The sequence below is a fragment of the Quercus suber genome, unplaced genomic scaffold (assembly GCF_002906115.3).
Source record: "Quercus suber isolate HL8 unplaced genomic scaffold, Cork oak 2.0 scaffold_5, whole genome shotgun sequence".
NCBI classification, from domain to species: domain Eukaryota; kingdom Viridiplantae; phylum Streptophyta; class Magnoliopsida; order Fagales; family Fagaceae; genus Quercus; species Quercus suber.
In genome coordinates this window covers 2,282,627-2,302,348 of record NW_027069471.1, presented here as the reverse complement: position 1 = coordinate 2,302,348, position 19,722 = coordinate 2,282,627, and the positions used below count along the sequence as shown (strand labels likewise).

Sequence of the window (19,722 nt, the reverse complement as noted above, 5' to 3'; positions counted from 1 at the left end):
ATGTTGTGAGACTTCTTGGCAGCATTACTGCTACTACTCTAGTAGATAGATCTAGTGGCTTGACTTAGTCATGTCAACTAGTCCATCATTGAAGAAGTACCCAATCATGGATTTTTCAGTGTCACTTTGTTTTGCTTAAAATTTGTTTGTTTTTTTTGGTTGTTAGCTTCTGGAACTAATAATTTTTCCTCTTAATTTGCAAAGTTCTTGTTGCCGTTTTCCAAGAATTTGCGCATGGTGCTGCGGCACTGTTTTCTTCAACAACAAATCTTGGTTTTGCGTGAAAATATATCTGCATTTTAACCCATGCTGACCTTGGTCTAGTAATTCTCTTTCCTGCCCTAATTGGGTGGCTAATTAGGTGGCCAATTATTGTCTGCCCACGTTATTTCCCTATTTGAACTAATTTAATTTTATTATTATTTTCATATCAATTTATTTGTCTTTTATTTTATTTTGAGATATTTTAAAATATTATTTTATTTTTAAAAATAAAATTATTAGTTTATTAATATTCTTATCATACCTCTACTTTATTTGCAAAACTATTTGAAAAGAAAACTAACTAATATTTTAAAAAAATCAATTTAATTAAGGCACTTTTTTAGTTACTTCATTAAGAATAACTCTTTTTAAAAAGTTGATAAGTTTATTTAAGGATAGTTTTGTAAACTTATACATTTTTATAAAGCAAACAAGACAATAAATGATGTTTCTTAAAAAGTTTGGCTTTTCAAACATAACAAACAAATAGGGACGGAATGAGTATTTTTTTCTCATTAAAAAAAAAATCTTACTATTTTTTTAATAAAAAAATACAATAAGATTTTAACTTATGATTTGCTTATTATTTTTTATCATTAAACACAAGTTGTTAATCGGATTGAACTATGACAAAAAAATTTATTAGTTGAACCAATTATAATCTACTCTAATCTTGTTTTTATTGATTCATGCTCAACAACTATCTTTTAGAAACTTTTTAAATCTTGGGGAGATTTCCAATTAAATAACCCTATTAAGCACACGAATCTGTATTTAGGATTTGATTAAAGCATAAAGCTATATTTAGAAGAAAATTAAGCAAATTACGTCATGAATTTGTATTCACCCCTTGACAACCTAGCATTACCTAATGGTATGCATATATAGAATACTTTTTCTGGCATGTTGAAAATGCTAATTCAACTTTTATAAAGAAGATATAAAAAACGTGAGCTGAAGGCTATTAGCGTTTATATGATAGTGATATCCAACTCAGTAGATATAAACACAGCCAAATGTTATGTTAAGAATATGTAAATCATGCACAAGTGTCTTCTGATAAATGTGGAATCAACAAAGAAAAAGGGTAAGCTGGGGCCATATTTGAGTGGGTTAGACTGTTAGAGATAGCCACCCAGGAACTAAACTTTAGTAAGTGATATCCTGAAATTAGCTATAATGAATTAATAAACAAAACTTAGGATTATTTTTAGTGTAATGCTAAAGATTCAAATTATTTTACAAGAAAATTTACAAACTGCTGATGTGGTAAGTGATTATTGGTAAATAAAAAAGTGATATTAATAGTGAGTCTAGATAAAAACTAGTAAAAAATTGGCCACAACATCAGTTTATAAAAATGTTGTAAAATAGTTTGTGTTTGTAGTATTACTCTTATTTTTAAGTTATTGTAAAAATTTTCAATAAATTCAATCAAATGGATTGTATTGATGAATATAGTGTACAACCTGTTATGTTTTTCAATACATTTTAGAAGATAATTGGTAACAATTTAATGGCTAGTATGGTATATTTTCTTGGTACAACTAGTACCGGTATCGTATTTGTATTGACTTCCTTGAATACAAATACCATAATATGAGAGAGGAGAAGAAAAAAAATATATATTGTGACAATCTCATTGCCAAAATAGGAGGGGGGGGGGGAACGTTTGTAATGTGGTAGCGTGGAAAAAGTTGAGAGAAAGAGTGGGAGGGATAAATTTTTTGTCTTTTAAATTACTTAAAAGTTGCACACTTGATGCCAAAATAGGAAGATGCCAAAAAAATAGAATTTTATCAGATAAATTTTCTCTATGAATGAAACAGTTTTTTTTTCTCTCTCTCTTCTTTTACCTATATTTGGCACTTGTATTATTACAATATCAAATTTTTTTTCCTCTCTCTTCTCTTCTATTTTGGAAATGGTGTTTGCACAATACAAAATTTTTCTCTCCTACTTTTAGTCATGGAGAAAAAAATTGGGCCGCAGCAATTTTGACAATATTATTGTTGAAATTACTTTTCTTCCTACATTTCTTGGTCACATAATTTATATTTCCTCTCTTCTACTTTTTTTCCTCACAAATTTGTTTCTTTTTTTACAAAGTAAAATAATTTTAAATAGCACAAATATTACAAATAAACTCTTATTTAACCAATGTTTAGCCAAAAACTCCAATTCATACCTTATTTTCTTTTCTTTTTTAAAATTCATACCTCCTTAGTTTTGTGTGTATTTTTCCCATTGGGAGCCGAGTAGTTTGCTTGGGTCCACCATTAATGTACATCGCATGTGTTTATATATTGAATGAGAACCAAGGTATAAAAAATAACCTATAAAAAAAAAAGGGTATAAAAAATACACAGAGATAAAATGAATAAGATAGAGATTCGACCTCTTCTATTATCTTGGGGATGTGACACTTTTCCAGGTAGCCGACACGCTATCCCATCACATTGTTTCAACCATCCCATTACAATGCACATGCACCCCATTTCGTACACTCAAATTAAAAAAAATTAAAAATCCACCTTACATGGAATTTAAAACATCAAAATCAAAATAAATACATTGAAAGTTCAATTGAAATATCAGTGATTGTTTACGGCGCCATTGTTATGAAATAAATTGAACACAATATATATTTGTAAATCACAATTTTATATATTTAATGTACAAAATTTAATTACGAAATTAATTATAATTTAAAATTATAATCTTATTTAATATTTTTTTTATTAAAAATAAATTTTGATAAATTTACAATTAGATTATATATTCTTTTTATATTTATTATTATTTGCAAATTTTTAGATAATTAAATGTTAATAATTATGTCATCAATAAATCATTTAAATTATAAATTTTTATAGTTTAAAATATAAATTTATAAATTATATAATAAATAATATAAAATTAATTGATATAAAATTTGATATATATATATTACAAGTATAAAAAATATACAATTTAAAATTTATATTTTTAAAATATACAATAATATTTATTTTATTAAATAAAATTGTAATTTCAAAATAAAATCAATTTTATAGCTAATATGCGTCATGCATAATAATATAAAAGAAAAATATTTATATATTTTTTAAAATTCATTGTAAAGATTCCCATACAGTTCCTGCAAGAATTTCTGAAACCCTTTGGCTTCACATCACATCCACTAGCTCACCAACCCAGCAGAAACTCTCTCAGCTCCCAAACACTTTCTCTCTCTAATATTTCTCTGGGTTCTGAACCCAATAAAAAGCCAAAGTGGGTCAGCTTCCAATTCTTGTATGACCATATGATTTTAAGTGCATGTGTGCATATGTCTGTTTGTCATAGTCTCAGACTCTGACAGCTTTTCTTGTTTCTTAATCATGAAATAAGCCCGCTATCAAATTATTCCCTCTCCCACCTTTTTTTTTTATTTTTTTATTTTTTGGTTTTCTGCAAATTTTCAGCACCATCCCTATGTCCAGTACATTCACTTTTGCCCCTTATTTTTTTCTCAGATAAAGTTTCTTTTACCCTACTCCAAATTTGTGACTTTTCCCATATTGAGTTTTCAGCAGAAGAAAAAAAAAAAGTTTTTACCAAGTCTTGGTCTTTGTTTTTTTCTGGGTTGGCGAATGTTACATTTGTTTTTCTCCTTCTAATCCAATCTGTACACAATTATTACTACCAATTGTGGGAATCATATTATTTAGTTTCCTAGTTGGGTTCTATAGGTAATTTTTTGATAAAAAAATCCACCAGGTTGGTCTGTAATTTCCTTATATCTTGTTTCTTTACTCTATTTAGCACCAAAAAAGCTGAGAACTTCCAAATCTGAATCTCAAATCAGTGGTAAAGTCTTCTCATTTCTTGGTTGTCTATGCTGAGTCCCATTTTTGGCGTCGAATTCCATCTGGGTTTATAGTCTAATCCCAGTTTTCCTTGTCTGCAAAGCCATCAGAGTCCACAGATTTGATTCTTTGCCTCAACTTGGGCATTGACAAGAGAAACGCTTTTTTTTTTTTTTTCAATCTGGGTATTGAGAAAGTCACTTCATTTATAAGTCTTTTGTAACCTCTTTTTTTCACATCTGAAATCTTGAAAATTTCTCTATCTGGGTTTTGCAGTGTAATGCAAATTGAAGGTCACAAACATGGCCAATCTTGTTCCTGGCGTACTACTGAAGCTTCTACAGCACATGAATACTGATATAAAGGTTGCTGGAGAGCACAGGTCGTCTTTATTGCAAGTTGTGAGCATTGTTCCAGCTCTTGCAGGAGGTGAGTTGTTCTCAAACCAAGGCTTTTACGTCAAGGTTTCAGATTCCTCTCATGCCACTTATGTATCTCTACCTGATGAACATGATGATCTAATTCTTAGTGATAAGATTCAATTGGGTCAGTTTATTCATGTTGAAAGGCTGGAAGCTGCCTCACCGGTCCCAATTCTTCGTGGGGTTAGGCCGGTCCCCGGGCGCCACCCTTGTGTGGGAAGCCCTGAAGATATTGTTGCAACTAAATCATTGGGATTTCTGAACAATAACTTGTCTTCGGGTCTTAAACCCGGAGAGAAAGTGAATTCACCTAGGAAATTATTGGGGAATAGTCATGTTGGGGAAAAGGAAAAAGTTAGATTGAATGGTAGTGTTAAAGATGAGCAATTGGATAAGAAAATGGGGCCTTTTGGTAGATCAAAGTCTCAGCCATCGAAACCAGTATTGAATGTGGAAGTAAAGAGAGAATCTTTGGTGAGATTGAAGACTTTCAATTCAAGGTCTATTCCTTCATCTCCGACGAGTTGTTATTCCCTGCCGTCTTCTTTTGAGAAGTTTGCAAATGGGGTCAAGCAGCAGGCGGATATAAAGAGTGGGAAGGCAACAGCTAAGTTTGGAGTGGTGGAAAAGGCAAATGCTGCTCGCACGACTAGTCCTCTGCCCTCTGGGAAGAAGTTAGCAATGGGAAACTCGATTAGAAGTTTTGTTCAGGGGATTGAGCTGGGGGCAAAGGCTCTGAGGAAGAGCTGGGAAGGGAACATGGAGGTGAAGGGTAGAGAGAGTTCTAATTTGAGGGGCACCAAACATGATCCAAGGCACGAAGTACGAAATTCTGTAAGTTAAATTTTCAATAGAATAGGAGTTTGATTAATAGTACTCTTTTATTCAAATACTTCTAAACGATGCTAAGCATTTTGGACCATAAGCTGTGTTGAATTTAGTTCATTCTGTTTCTACCTTGGGTTTCCTATGGATTTTCTATAATTTGGTCGTTCAGCTTGTCATCAATGATGGTATTTTCAAAATTTGAGGTGTGCAGATTAATTTAATTTTCATCTCAGTGTTTATTGCAAGAATTGAGTTGATGTCATCATTTATCGTGGTGTTTGTTTCCAATTCTAAAAAACCCAAATATTGGATTGATGTCCTCATCTTTTATTTGTAATGAATTACTGACAGGTCTGAGGAATCAATTTTTGCTGCATTTCTCCAATTGTTTTGTGTTGTTTTTTGTTTTTGTTTTTTTTTCCCCACCTTCAAGCCAAGCAACCATGAGTTTCATCTAATCAACATGTATTTCCCAGGCTCCTAGACCAAGTACGTCATCAAGGATAAGTATATCATCAAGAATAAGTACGACAAGTGACAGGTTGCCATCCAAAGAGGAAAATATGTTGCAGTCATCTACAAAGAAATCTAAAGCGGATGATAAGGTTCAAATGTCTGTAAAGAAAGTTTCTGCAAATGGGACTCTGGATGCTCAAGAAAAACCAAGTAAGCAAAAAGCTTCTGTTGGGAAGAAATCATCGGATGTATCTAGTAATGGACTCCCAGGAAACTTGGTCAAGGTTTCCCTTAATAGTAGAAGATTGACAGATGGAAGTGTTTCATGGGCTTCACTCCCTGCTTCTCTTGCAAAGCTTGGAAAGGTACATTCTTTAACATATTGTAGCTAGATAACCTGTGCTTGAACTATTCTTCTTTGAGCCATCACTATTGAAAGATTTTGCTACTTAAGAAAATGGTATTTTATGTTTGCTACAGAAAATTCCAGGGAAGTAGTTTTTAATATTGCTTTGACATCAAGCAAAAGAATGTGTTTAAGATTCCCAATGTATTAAGAGTTTTGCTGAAGTAAACAAGCTAGAATTACACAATAGTAATTGTCAGAGATCTGTAAGTGGCTTAATCCTCAGGTCATGAGCCATATGTTTCTGAGGCTCAGAGATCTGTAAGTAGCTTAATCCTCAGGTCATGAGTCATGTTTCTGAGGCAATAGTGCAGTGATTTGAGTCATCCAATCATTTCCTTTGGGGAAAACATCTAGTATATAGATCTCGTACTGTTGTACTTGAAAAATCCTTATGATATAGCAATATGTTACTGCACAGTAGCATGGGTTTTGATTCAATTTTTCTTTTATACGTAGAGACACCTAGTTAGATAGCACTCTTTCCTTTAGAGGATAAGTTCTATGGCTATTGGATTTTTATTTTCTTATTCTATGCATCCACATTCATTTGACAGGAAGTTATAAGGCACAGAGATGCTGCACAGTTGGCAGCAATAGAGGCTATGCAAGAGGCTTCTGTGGCAGAGAGCTTACTTCGATGTCTAAGGTATAAATAGCCAAATGAAAATTAATATAATAAGTTACTGGCAATGAAAGTAGAGGTAGTCTTTGTTATTTTGTAAACTTGGAATCAATCCTTGGCTTATGATTTCTGATGATGACTCTCAATACATCCCATGGTCAAAATTTTGAGTATCGTAGGCTAGATTCAGCATTACCGATGTTACCCTGGAGGGAAAAATCATGTAACTTCGTTTTATATCCAGAACTTGTAGGATGGAGTAACTAGAGTCTGAGGAAATCCATCATTTTATAGCCTGCACCAGCTTCTACTAGGGGATTTTATTTATTTATTGTTTCAGATAAGCATCTACTAGGTTATTAATAGTAGTTGTGAAACTATTTGCAATGAAATTGTATGTATGGTGGTTATCAAAGTAACAAAGCATTACCATGTAGATTGTGAAAGATAATGTTGGCTCTGCTTTGTCTAAGCACTTTGAACATTCTTGCGTTAAAAAAGTAGTTATACTACTAACATCTGATTAGTCTTTAGGAATCTAAATGAGGAAGAACCTTCAAAGCACAAAGCTATGCAACAGGGACACTGTAATTTAGGTTTTTTGCTAAAAAACTGGGCATTGGCTATAGTTTGTTGGACACATTTTGGTTGAGATGGTCATGTGGGACAACTTTTATTCATGGTCATTATATATATATATATAGGTCTTATATAATAGTAGGGTTGTCCTCATTCAAAAAAAAAAAAAAAATTGTAGGGTTGTCCAGTATTTGAATATGTCTAACTTAATTGACTAGGCTTTAATTTTTGGATATGTCAACTTAAATTTTCCTTTTTCTCAATCTATGGATACGTCTGCGACATTGGAGGTTTGCATAAGATAGCAATTGAAATTATCTCGTGTTTTTCTAGTAGTCTGACTATGTTGATTACGGATACCATATAAGATGGCTTGGTCACGTGCAAATCATTTATACCAAATGAATAGTGCTACAAGGGGTAAAAACATGGGGTGAGATGGGGAAGAGGCATGATGGCCTATAGCAAATTTAAGGATAGCATCTAGAAAACATGGAGTTGGTGTAGCCATATTTGAGGAATTGAGTTATAGAGCTTTCTTATATAGAGTAAAGTAGAGTGGATTTAGAAAAACCTGATTGACAAACTAATCATGTATTAATTATTAACCGAAAAACATGGTTGTGGATGTTTTGCTGGGCATGAAATGTTACAAGCCTGCCATTGCAGGCTTGGAAAGCAGAAAATCCCTAGTATTGATGGTTGTTGAGTTTAAAAAATTAATTATATGGGTTGTGGGCCTTGTGGCATACCTGAACTTAATCTACCATAGCATTTCCACCACCACAGTAGGAGTTGAGGTAAAACTACTAATGATTTTTTCTTTTTTTTGATAAGTACGTAATGAAATTTTATTGGAGTTTAGAAATCTGATGAGCATAGTTTCAAAACCTGTCTTATATTTTATGTTTATTAATTAAGAAAGAAGAGCCTTCAGGATCCCATAAGAAAGTGGAAGGGCCTAAGTAGAAAGAGGGGTGGACTAGCTCCCTCAAAGTGATAGATCCTCACTTCTGGGCATGGAAGAAAAGTGGAGGGAGCACTTTTTGTATTCTAAGCTGTATCTTGAAATCAAACTCAATAATTAAATTGATACATTGGTGCTATTTTCAACTTGGAAAAATGGAAGGGATTGACTTGATTTTTTGGGCATTAAATGCAAGATGGTGAAAGCTCTTAGATTATCAGAGAACATCAGCACTAATATGAAACATCCTAAGAACATTATTAGTATCATTGTCATCAGCTGCAACTGCAGTAATTATAATAACAACAGTCCCTGCTTGAAAAAGAGCACCTTGTGACAATTTTTTCATTTGGGAATTAATATTGGAGGATTTTGAAACCTCCCTCTTCCAGGGAGGTTTTCGATGTTAGATCCTATTACAAGGTACTACATTCCACTACTGAATTCCTGTTTCCTTGGAAAGCTGTTTGGAAGCCGAAAGCCCAAAAGCACCAATAAAGGTTAGTTTCTTTATTTGGACAGCAGCTCTGGGGAAAATTTTAATGATCTATAATTTGTGGAAGCGTCGGGTAGTGGTGATTGATCAGTGTTGCATGTGTAAGAAAGATGGAGAGATGATCAATCATTTATTTATACACTGCCCTGTGGCCAGAGAGTTGTGAAACTTGGTAATTTCTTTATTTGGGGTCTAGTGGGTTATGCTGAGTGGTGTTGGCGGGTAGTGGTGATTGATTGGTGTTACATGTGTAAGAAATTCTCCCGTGATTGACTGGTGTTACATGTGTAAGAAAGACGGGGAGACGATCAATCATTTATTTATACACTTCCCTGTGGCTAGAGAGTTGTGGAACTGGGTAGTTTCTTTATTTGGGGTCTAATGGATTATGCTGAGTGGTGTTGTGGATGCTATCAAGTTGGTCGAGCAATTTTAATAGTAAAATAGTTATGCCTGTGGTGATTTGGAGCATGATCCCTGACGGCATGTGGGGTATTTGGTAGGCAAGAAATGCTCTTATTTTTGAAGGAAATGAGTGATTGATCAATGACTTGAAGCTGTCTTTCCTCCAGTTATTGCTAGAGTGGACTAATGCTTTGGGTGTCATTTCTTTTGTTTCTGACTGATTTTCTTGATAGTTGTACTTTCCATATTCCAAAATTTTGATGTATTGATGGTTCCATAGAACACTACCTGTGTGCTTTGGTTCGTTGTTATATTTTCCTTAATTTCAATGAAGTTTTGTTACTTATGAAAAAAAAAAAAAAAAAAAAGACTTATTAGAGATGGTCAGGGTAAAACCACAAAATAATTGCTTCAGAAAAGCAAAGCAGGATGAGGGACATGTCCGTTTTAGAATTTTTTGTGGTAATTAGGAGCTTTGTCTGTATCTGGATACTGCTCAAAATTCAGATAACCTTGAGCTATGGGTAAATATACAATGTCAAGAATTTGATAATTTAGCAAAATGAATTAATCTTCCTTTCACTTTTAGCTGAAGTTCCACTACCAATCCTTTAGCTTTTATAAGGTTTTTTAATTAAAAAAAAAAAAATTATTTTTCTGCTTTACATTATAATGGCTGTGATCTACATTCAAGCTTCTTTTTGTGTGTGTGTGTGTGTGACAATAATGTTGTGTGAATTCTCCTATTTGCAGCAATGTATTCTGAATTAAGTACGTCATCTAAGGAAGATAACCCACAGCCTGCAGTTGAGCAGTTCTTGACTCTTCATGCTAGCTTGAATAACGCTCGCATGGTTGCTGATTCTATATCAAAAACTATTCCATGTGGTATCTCTCCAGATCATGAAGAAAACCTATCAGAAGAAGCACTAAAGGTCATGTCAGGCAGGCAAAAACATGCAGCTTGTTGGGTCCAAGCTGCATTGGCAACCAATCTGTCATCTTTTGCTGTTTTTAGCAAAGAACCTAACTCAACTCGAATTTCAGCTCCTACCCAAAAGACAATCCCAGTGAATCAACCGATATTAGTTCTAGAAAATTCTGCCAAGAATACCTCAACAAAAACCCAAGGCAGAGCCCGCCAGAGAGTTAGTTCTAAGATTGCACAAGGAACTACTCGCCGGCAAGGGGATGTTTCAGCCAACAGCCAAAAGCCACAGGCCCAACCTCCTCCAGAGTGGGTTAGAGGAAATGGCCTTGATGAGGCAGTTGATTTGGCTGAGATGCTGCAACTGCAGTCCCAGGATTGGTTTTTGGGATTTGTGGAGGGGTTCTTGGATGCTGATGTGGACACCTCGGCATTGTCTGATAACGGTCAAATAGCAGGAATGTTAACTCAGCTCAAGAGCGTGAATGACTGGCTGGACCAAATTGGGTCAAGCAAGGATGGACAAGAAACACCACATATTTCAGCAGAGACAATTGACAGGTTAAGGAAAAAGATATATGAGTATCTTCTTACACATGTTGAATCAGCTGCTGCTGCACTCGGTGGTGGTTCACAATCATCACCACGGATTCAAACAGCAGAAACAAAAGTTAGAAGGTGACTTGATTTTAGCTTGGCCGCAAAATGTGGTGTTTACAGTTCGTAAATGTGGTACTAATCTGTGGCTGCTGTGGCTGTTGCCTGCAGTTTATTTATTCGTGTACATATATCCTACATGGGTTTTGGGTATAGATGAAGTAATTACTATTTAACAGGAAAAGCATTGGATATGAAGTGCATGGATTTTTTCCCCCCTTTCTTGAAATTTGTTTAGTGGAACTATACAAATTGAAACAATTTGGAAATTAGAGAAATTGTCTATTTTCCTTTTCCCCCTTGTAGATTATGCAGAATAGAGTTGTTTTCTTAACATTTGGTTTCATTGCCAAGAGAATTTTATGAATTTATCTGTCTTAGGATGAACTTGAACATTTCCAGTCTGTTGTCTTGTAAAGTGGGAAATCATATGAACATCAAGTACCAGTGTGCAGTGTGTTGGTTTAGATTCTTTGGATCAAAGATATGGGCCTCGTTTGCTTGGAACATTACCACTTCAACAATTAGCTTTTTGCTTTGCTTTGCTTTTTATTTGACGTGAATTTTGACAAATTTACTTTTCGATTACATTTATTTTTTGTATCCTCTATGCTATGCTTATACTTACAAAATTTTTAGAAGATCAAAGATTAATAACTATATTATTAATCAAATATTAAAATTTCAAATTTTTTAGTCTAAAATTATGCATAAAAAATAAGTTTATGAATCGAATGGTCTTGAGATATGTAGGGTACTCTTGTTTCATGTGACCGAAGCCTTGACACCCAAAGCACATTTAGCGCCGTTCATCAGGTTGCTTAGAGGCTCCTTCCTGTCTCACCTACCACCCTGCTTCAACATATCAGTTGTCATTATTAGGAACTTCTTTTGCTTAATGAGAAACAAATGGCTTTTGTGTTTGTGGTCCTTAAAAGACTTGGTAAATGCGCGTTAAAAGCTATTTTTTTCACCTCTATTGAGCAAGTTTGTCACTTCTTTTGGAGTGCACTGAAAAGCTCATTGCGCCCGTATCTAGGTCGAGGTTCATTTTTCTGTATAAGCAAGGCTTTGGATATGGGGATATGTATCAGCTCAATGCGCTTGTATCTGGGTTGAGGGTCATTTTTCTAATTAAGCAAGGCTCGGGATATGGGGATATGGATTTCATCTTATGGGTAATAGGCTACTGAAACAGCAACACAGGCAACCAAGCAAGACTTGTGAAGTGGATTCAAAGTACATAAAATTGATCAATTGTTACTCCAGTAGAACACAGTAGAAATATAGTCACCAGTGCCTGCACATCAAGGAAATATAATTAATTAATAAATAAGAAACCGGAAAAAAAATATTTGGGGAAGCAAATTAGAGATATGAAGAAATCAAAACAATTATGAATATAACTGGTTGATTTAAAGTCGGGTATCAGAGAAAAGAAGAGGATTATGTATAAGAAAACTCACCACACATATTGTTGTAATATGTCCGGGTATAGCTTTCACTTTAATTTGGGTCAGTTATGAATGGATAGTCATCCCAATTTAGTGAGCAGACACATGCCATCTGCTTTAGGCAGATAACAAATGTTCGTGCATAAGTACCAAATGTTGAAGAGAGAAATGGTCGCCCAACCACTCTGGCAAATTTTACATTCCATAATTAAGGACAAATTTTGTTTAAAAGGTGACATAAAAAGAAAAGAAGATGAGATTTGAGGGAACTCACATTTTAATGAACTACAATCAGATGGTAATCAATTTAACACCCCACTAGACTCTTAGCAATCATTAGTCACTCTGGCAGCAATCAATAAGAAATATCTAGATTTTGCTGTAAAGTGAGCATCACATTGCAATTTGCAATAACTTCCAACAAATTCTTCACCACTCTGACAAACCTTCCACTAAGCTAACACCCACTTTAGTAGGGAATTGGAACTCTTCCTTTGCTGCCTGATAGTAGCATTCTTGTGCCCCAAAATTCAGATCTTGAGGAGAGATAAAGTTATCCCACCAGTCCACCAAAAGCTTTAAGATCCTCAAAATATGATTCCTCCAACTAGGAACTACAAGAAGAGCAAACTCAAACATGGTTCATGTGTCAAGTATCCTTGACAATGAAGAAAAATCCTGCACCAAATCAGAAGCTACCAATGGCTCTTATATCAAAAGAAATGCTAAGTACCACTTTTGGATTAAAATTTTAGCAAAACTATCGTAGAATGCAATGCAATGATGTTAAAATAAACTGCATATATCAGAAATTGAATACAAAATAGATGCAAATATGAGATGAAACCAAGTATTACAAACTCTCCTTTTTAAACTTAACAAAGCAAGGAATCGATAAAAAGGAAAATATCGTCTCTTTTGTTATCCATGTTACAATTGTTGATTCATTAAAATCTATTATTCACAATGAAAATGACTGTTATTATTTATTGTTTGTTTTATTCAGTTCCTAGCAATTTGCTGTTCATTATTCAGTTTCTAACGCCAGAGTAGTAGAAAAGTATGCAATGAGCCAATGATCAGGTAAGGGATGCACATAAAAGGGTGTAGGGAATATACACAAAATTTCTAGATCTGTGAGAAGCAAAAATAGAAAAAAAAAAATATATATATATATATATATATATATGCATCAAATAAAACAATCACACAACACAAGACAATATTTACGTGGTTCGGCAATTTGCCTACGTCCACGGAGTTGCAGTGATTTCACTATTGACAGGGAAAAATACAAGATGTGGTAGTACAATTTTTTCTCTCAAAACAATACACCAAACCCTAATCTCCAAACAATAGTTTTTTTCTATCTTGCGCACAGGATTCACAATGGGCTAAAAATAAGACAAAAATTTTTCTCAGGGCAAGCCTCCGCTCCATGGACTAAGTCTTCAAAAAAAAAACCCATTAAAAACTATAGCACTTTTATATCAGGTCAGGTCAGGTCATAATCTGGATAAAAAAACAAAGCCCAACAAGGGAGACCCAGTACAATGTTACGGAGACGTGGCATATCAGTATGAAGATGTTGCATTGTTGCCAATTCCATGCCATGACGAAACAGAAGGTCAGGTCCATCTGTGTAACCCTTCATATCCTCAAAACAAAAATAAAAACACAAATCCCGTCTCTCCACTCAGTCACACAAACATTGAAGACTCTCCAACTCCATCCCACCATTGACAATCACCATGTACCTCTCCCACTCAATTCCCAACATGAATCAACAAATGACAACCCTCAAAACCCAGAATCTCATCCCCAATTCCCCAACAACACCTTCAACTTCAAGACCTACAATCCAAGATGACTTAGAACCAATCCCAGTCCTCGGTTTTTCTCCACGTGCCCTCTCGCCGAGCCCTAAACCAATATTTATCACATATAAGCATAAAAGTGTTGAATTTAATTATTAGAAGCAAAGAATTAATCATGCATTGTATTATGTTAGAAAAGGGAAAAATAGTGACTTGTGGGGAAAAAAAAGAAGAGAAATTTATTAAATACCTGAACTTGTTTGCAGATTATACATGTGAGCTCCCTCTCCAATTGGATAACAACCATGAATAAACCTACAGGTCCTACACTCACGTCATGACTAAAATTATTGAATTACACGACCAGATCCTATGGAATTTGATTGTTAGATAGAGAGACAGAGGATTAATATATAAGAGAAAAGGAAGAGTAGGAGATAGACTTACCGGTTACCACTTTGTTTCTGTAATATGGGTTCTTTTCCCTTTTTTTTAGGACAGGCAATACCAAAATATCTGCCATTTTTTGTAATCTGGAGAGTCTCTTGATTGAATCTGTTGCAGCACTTGAAGAGAACTTTCAACATTTCGTTCCTTTTGGGACAGAATAAGAAATAAATATAGGAAACGGAATAGAGGATAAAATATATCTAATAAGAAGTAATTCTTAGGTACTCCCGGATCACGGAGAATGGTGCTCCCTTCTCTCACATTCATGGTGGAGTCTGCTCATTAAATTCATGGTGGGGTCCATCATGAATATGGGAAGAAGGAGTACCATTTCACTATACTCCAGGATTACTTAAGAATTTTCCTCTAATAAGATGAAATATGGGCAATCAAATAAGAGAGAGAGAAAGAAATTGGCGGCAATAAATAGTGTCGGATAGTTTTTGATCATTATTGTATATTGGGTACAGTTAACATGTGACTTAGTCATTTGTTAATGGATCATTTTAGAAAAGTTTAGATACAATTTTCATAAAAAATATAAAAAAGTTGTTAAAAAATTAGTTTTTTTTTTTTTTCTCATAAAAAATTTTTAAAAATATTTCTTAAACTAATGTTTTTAAGGTATTTGTTAACATATAGTTGCTGGTATCTTTTATGCTAGGCGTGAGACAAAAAAATGAGACAAACTGGGCTGATTTCAACTAGTATCATATAATTACAAAATAAAAATAAAAATATAGAAGGCAAGTGGATTTGAGGCATGAGTACACTAACCAACTGTTCAACCTGCATTGTTCTCGACAAATTTTCAATTGATATCGACATCTGGAATATGGGCAATTTTGTACCACTCTGGGCCGCTCCCCTTTGCACAACATTCATTTAATTTGGGGCAACACCAAATCTCCAGCTTCTCTAGTCTGAGGCATCGCATTGCTTGCGCTGTGGGCAGTTTCATCAGGTTCTTGCAAGAGTTAAGAGACAGGTATTGAAGAGAAGAAAGGTTACCCAACCATTCGGGCAAAACTTCCATTCCATCAAATTCATATATGTACAGATATTTGAGGGAAATGAAGTGTTGAATTTTGTCCGGGAGGGAGTTGAGTTTAGACCACCCATGCAAATATAATATTTCAAGAGAGTCGTGCGAGTGTTGGATGGAATTGAGACTGGGGAAAGCATCCAGCACCTCAAAATACCCACCAATCTCCAGAGACTTCAAGTGGGTGAGGCAATCCAATAACCCCTCTGACAAACCCGTCAATTTTGGGCAATCAAAAATGCCTAAATTCTTAAGAGAACGCAATTCTAGTAGATCTGCAATTAATATCAGATTAGGACAGTTGTAGATTCTCAATTCAGTAAGGGAATGTAATTCTTCTCCTAGATCGGCAATTGATATCAGATTAGGACATCCCTCTATCTTCAATTCTTGAAGAGACGTACATAATTGCAGTCCAGTGGGTAGAGCTTCAACACCGCACTCTGATATCTCCAAGCGTTGAAGAAAGGACGCGACATCTTGTATTTCTATACTTGGAAATGACTTCAGATTAGGACAACGCACTACTATCAACTCTTCAAGGGAAATGAGGTTGTGCAGTAAATAACTCAATTCTGTGCAGTTCTTTATTTTGAGTGATCGGAGAGAAGTGCAGAATACATTTTCGTGTGGCGAGATGGACTCCAAATTAGCACAACTCTGTATCTTCAAATCATTGAGACTACAATTGTTTTGCAAAAGCTGCTCTGGTAGAGAAGCAAGTTCTAAAATATTAGAAATAGAAAGGGACACGAGTGTGGTAAGCTTGCTGCAAATATTTTCGAATGGCCTGCTGCAGGTTTGGAAAATATTTAATTTCTTAAGAGACGGAAAATGACATGGAGCGCTTTCTAGTTGGTTACATAATTCAATAATCAACTCCTCAAGGCAAGGAAAAACCATTCCTGTTTCTGTTGACTCTGTTGCGTCCTTCCATTCAACTAGATTGGGCAACCTCCATAAAATAAGTCTTTTCAAAGCTGGGAACAACACATTTTTGTAACTGCCATCATTATAGTTGCTGTAAAACTCAGTGTCTATACATCTTAAATTATCCATATCACTTATTTCAAGAACCTTAAGACATGGTAGAAGCCCAAGAGTGGGAAGAACCTCACATTCGCTGCAGCCACTTAATATGATTTCAATCAAATTGTCAAATAGAGAAAAACCATCCCTTGCAATGCTACTTGTCAACATCCATGATGGAAATTTCTTTCCTTGATAGTTTTGGATTGTTAAGCTTTTCAAGTATTGGTGAGGCTGGAGACCTTCCAACACCTCTTCATCATTATCGCCATTGCCTTCTCTTTCCTTACTCCAATAAAATCTCAACTTGTATATTTTGTCCTTTTCTACTAAATTTGCACCTCTGGCTTCTTTTTTATCTCTCACATGCTCTAGACTACGGATGGATAATTGTCCTCTAAGTTGATTTAAGGGTCCCAATTCTTCAATTCGATGACCTGCATGTTGACCCACAGTGAAACATGGAAATGTTTGTAGACAGGTCAATTGCCCTATATATTTAAGTGCTCGCTCAATCTCATCATCAATATAAATATGCCTCAGGTTAATCAATTTTTTTAGATCTTTTGGAAGCCCTTTGGCATTGCAATATTTGACTGTTAAAGTTTGCAAATTGTAGAGCTTGGTGATGGACTTTGGCAATACTTTGATGGAGGTGCTTGAGAGGTGAAGAAGTCTCAAATGTATTAATTGACCAATTGAACTTGGCAATTCTTTTATACTCTTTCCATATAATTTTAGAACACGTAAGCATTCAAAGCCTAATAACATATTACCAAGTGCAGCATGTGCAGAAACAAATGTGCGCAATTTCTTGACACCTTTTAAAAATGGCATTCTTGGTACAATTTTGGCATCAAATTGGATTAACAAATGCCGTATGTGGTTGATATCACCCCCCAAATCCTCATGCAAAATTAAGGTCTCAAATTTTGAAATTGAGAGTGCAAGATCATATACCAAATCATGCATCTTGCATTTGATAACATTACCATATGCATCCTTTTTCACATCTTGAAATAAGGAATTTGCCAACAAGATATCAAAATACATGTTACCAATATCCTCCATCACCAAACCACTTCCTTGAGATGGTTGAAGGAACCCTTCAGCCATCCAAAGTTGAATTAATTCTTCCCTTTTCATATCATAGCCTTTAGGAAAAATTGAACAATACGCAAAACATTGTTTAAGAGATGATGATGGAAGATTATCAAAGCTTAATTTTAATATTGGTAACACTTCATTGCTATTATGTAGGGAATTCCAAACTTCACTATTTTGAATTTCCAACCATTCATTTTTCTCCATTTTGTGTGACATCATCCCTCCTAAAACCCTTGCTACTAATGGAACACCTCCACATTTTTTGGCAATATGCCTTCCAATAGCCTCCAAATCTTCAGTTAATGGAATTCTTTCATTTGCAGATACTATTTTCCTGATTATAAACCAACATTCATCTTCTGATAGATTTTTCAAGTGACATCGATGAGATGTCTTCATGATTTCCGCCACCTTGTCACTACGGGTTGTTACAATAATTCTATTTCCTGTATTCAAATTAATTTCTGACAAACAACTCCTTAAAGTATCCCATTCATGAGGATTTTCATTCCATACATCATCAAGTATTAGAAGATATCTTTTACCATGCAATTGTTTTTTAAGACATTCAAGTATTGCATTCTTGTTTTCTAAAGTACTTGAGTTATGGGTAAGAGATTCAAGAATCTCTCTCAAAATCCTTTTATCATCAAAATTATCAGAGACACACACCCATATTGTTTCATCAAAATATTTGTACACTAGCTCATGATTGTATACTAGTTTTGCTAAAGTTGTCTTTCCCAAACCTGCCATTCCTACTATAGAAATGACCAAGAGTTGTTGACTGGTTGCACTGAGCAACAAGTCTACAATTTCTGAGACATGATCTTCCCTTCCAACAACTTCTGAATGATCAAGAGAGGAGTCTGTCTCTCGGTTTGGGATAATCTCAAGATTTGTATTTACTAATCTCTCTCTCGTAAGTCCAAATCCATTTGCTTCTTCATTAATCTTTTTTAGTGATTCGCTAATAGTCTTAATTTTGTTAGCCATCTTGATACGAAAAGCAACAGGATTTGAAGATGAAAAGAAGAAGTGTACCTTTCTTTTCATTTGGTTTCGGATCTCTACCTTTTGCCAAAGAATCTCATAATCAAGCTCGTCCAACAAATCATCAGCTTCATAAGCAATATCTTTAAGCCTCTGCAACCAAAGCCTCACAGAGTCTTCTCTCACTTGCCTTTTCTCTGCATCAGCCAGCACGGCTTGAATCATCTCTACTGACTGATGCAACCGTCTCAGCTCCTCCTTGAAACTCCAAGCAAGGCCGATTTGTTCAGTAATAAGTGCAATCAGCTTGCTTAGTATTCTCTTAGCAACATCAGCAAGGATAGCCTCAGCCATGGTTTCTATGGGTTGTACACAGGTAAAAGTCAGAAATAAGCTGTAAGTATTTGGAAAACAATGGAGGAATGAGGATGCAAAAGACTAACGAGCAACAACAATTATATAAAATAAAAAAATAAAAGGAGGGTCAGATTTTTTGAGCTACACCGCTAGACGTATTCCCCTACCAAGCACACATCTCTCTGACTCTCTCTCTCTCTTGGCGGCTCATACCCCTCTTTTCTTCTCTTTCGAGTTTTGACTTTTAAATACAAGCACAAAATATCTCCCAAAGAAAAAAAAAAGTTTTTTTTTATTCGTGATATTTTTTTTAGAGTTGCGTCTCCCTCTTTCAAAAATTTAGACCCCTTTTTTTAATTAGCCTAACCTAATTAGTAACCATCCAATTAAAAAATTTAACAAAAATAAAATTTTAAAATAAAAAATATTCTAGCATTAGGTGTTCTAAATGCTAAATATTTAGTATTTAAAATACCAAAAACTAAAAATACTACTATATAAAACATTTCAAATGGCTATATTAAAGTAGTAAAAGTAAGTTTTGAATTGTGAAAATATATATATATATATTTGCAATAGCAGTGTTCTT

General features: G+C 34.6%; 2 protein-coding genes across 6 annotated transcripts; one reads left to right on the top strand and one right to left on the bottom strand.

The window, feature by feature from the left end:
- Nucleotides 1-3,433: 3,433 nt before the first annotated feature.
- LOC112039847 (uncharacterized) lies at nucleotides 3,434-11,276 on the top strand. The gene is made up of 5 exons (XM_065772295.1): nucleotides 3,434-4,297; nucleotides 4,389-5,368; nucleotides 5,839-6,183; nucleotides 6,782-6,870; nucleotides 10,048-11,276. Exons 2-5 carry the CDS (start codon nucleotides 4,415-4,417, stop codon nucleotides 10,904-10,906), a joined length of 2,247 nt encoding a protein of 748 aa, XP_065628367.1. The 5' UTR covers nucleotides 3,434-4,297; nucleotides 4,389-4,414; the 3' UTR covers nucleotides 10,907-11,276.
- Nucleotides 11,277-11,397: 121 nt separating this feature from the next.
- LOC111986541 (putative disease resistance protein RGA4) lies at nucleotides 11,398-19,348 on the bottom strand. Of its 5 annotated transcripts, none has more exons than XM_065772266.1 (6): nucleotides 14,600-19,348; nucleotides 14,403-14,476; nucleotides 12,610-14,258; nucleotides 12,348-12,520; nucleotides 11,856-12,181; nucleotides 11,398-11,733 (listed from the first exon to the last, which is right to left on the bottom strand). In XM_065772266.1, the coding sequence occupies exon 1, from the start codon at nucleotides 19,128-19,130 to the stop codon at nucleotides 15,414-15,416; it is 3,717 nt and encodes a 1,238-aa protein (XP_065628338.1). In that variant the 5' UTR covers nucleotides 19,131-19,348; the 3' UTR covers nucleotides 11,398-11,733; nucleotides 11,856-12,181; nucleotides 12,348-12,520; nucleotides 12,610-14,258; nucleotides 14,403-14,476; nucleotides 14,600-15,413. The 5 variants fall into 5 exon arrangements, with proteins under 5 accessions (XP_065628338.1, XP_023873961.1, XP_065628350.1 ...); XM_024018193.2 differs by having other exon boundaries at nucleotides 11,398-12,181; nucleotides 14,600-14,746; nucleotides 15,380-19,348; XM_065772278.1 differs by having other exon boundaries at nucleotides 11,398-12,181; nucleotides 14,403-14,522.
- Nucleotides 19,349-19,722: the final 374 nt, after the last annotated feature.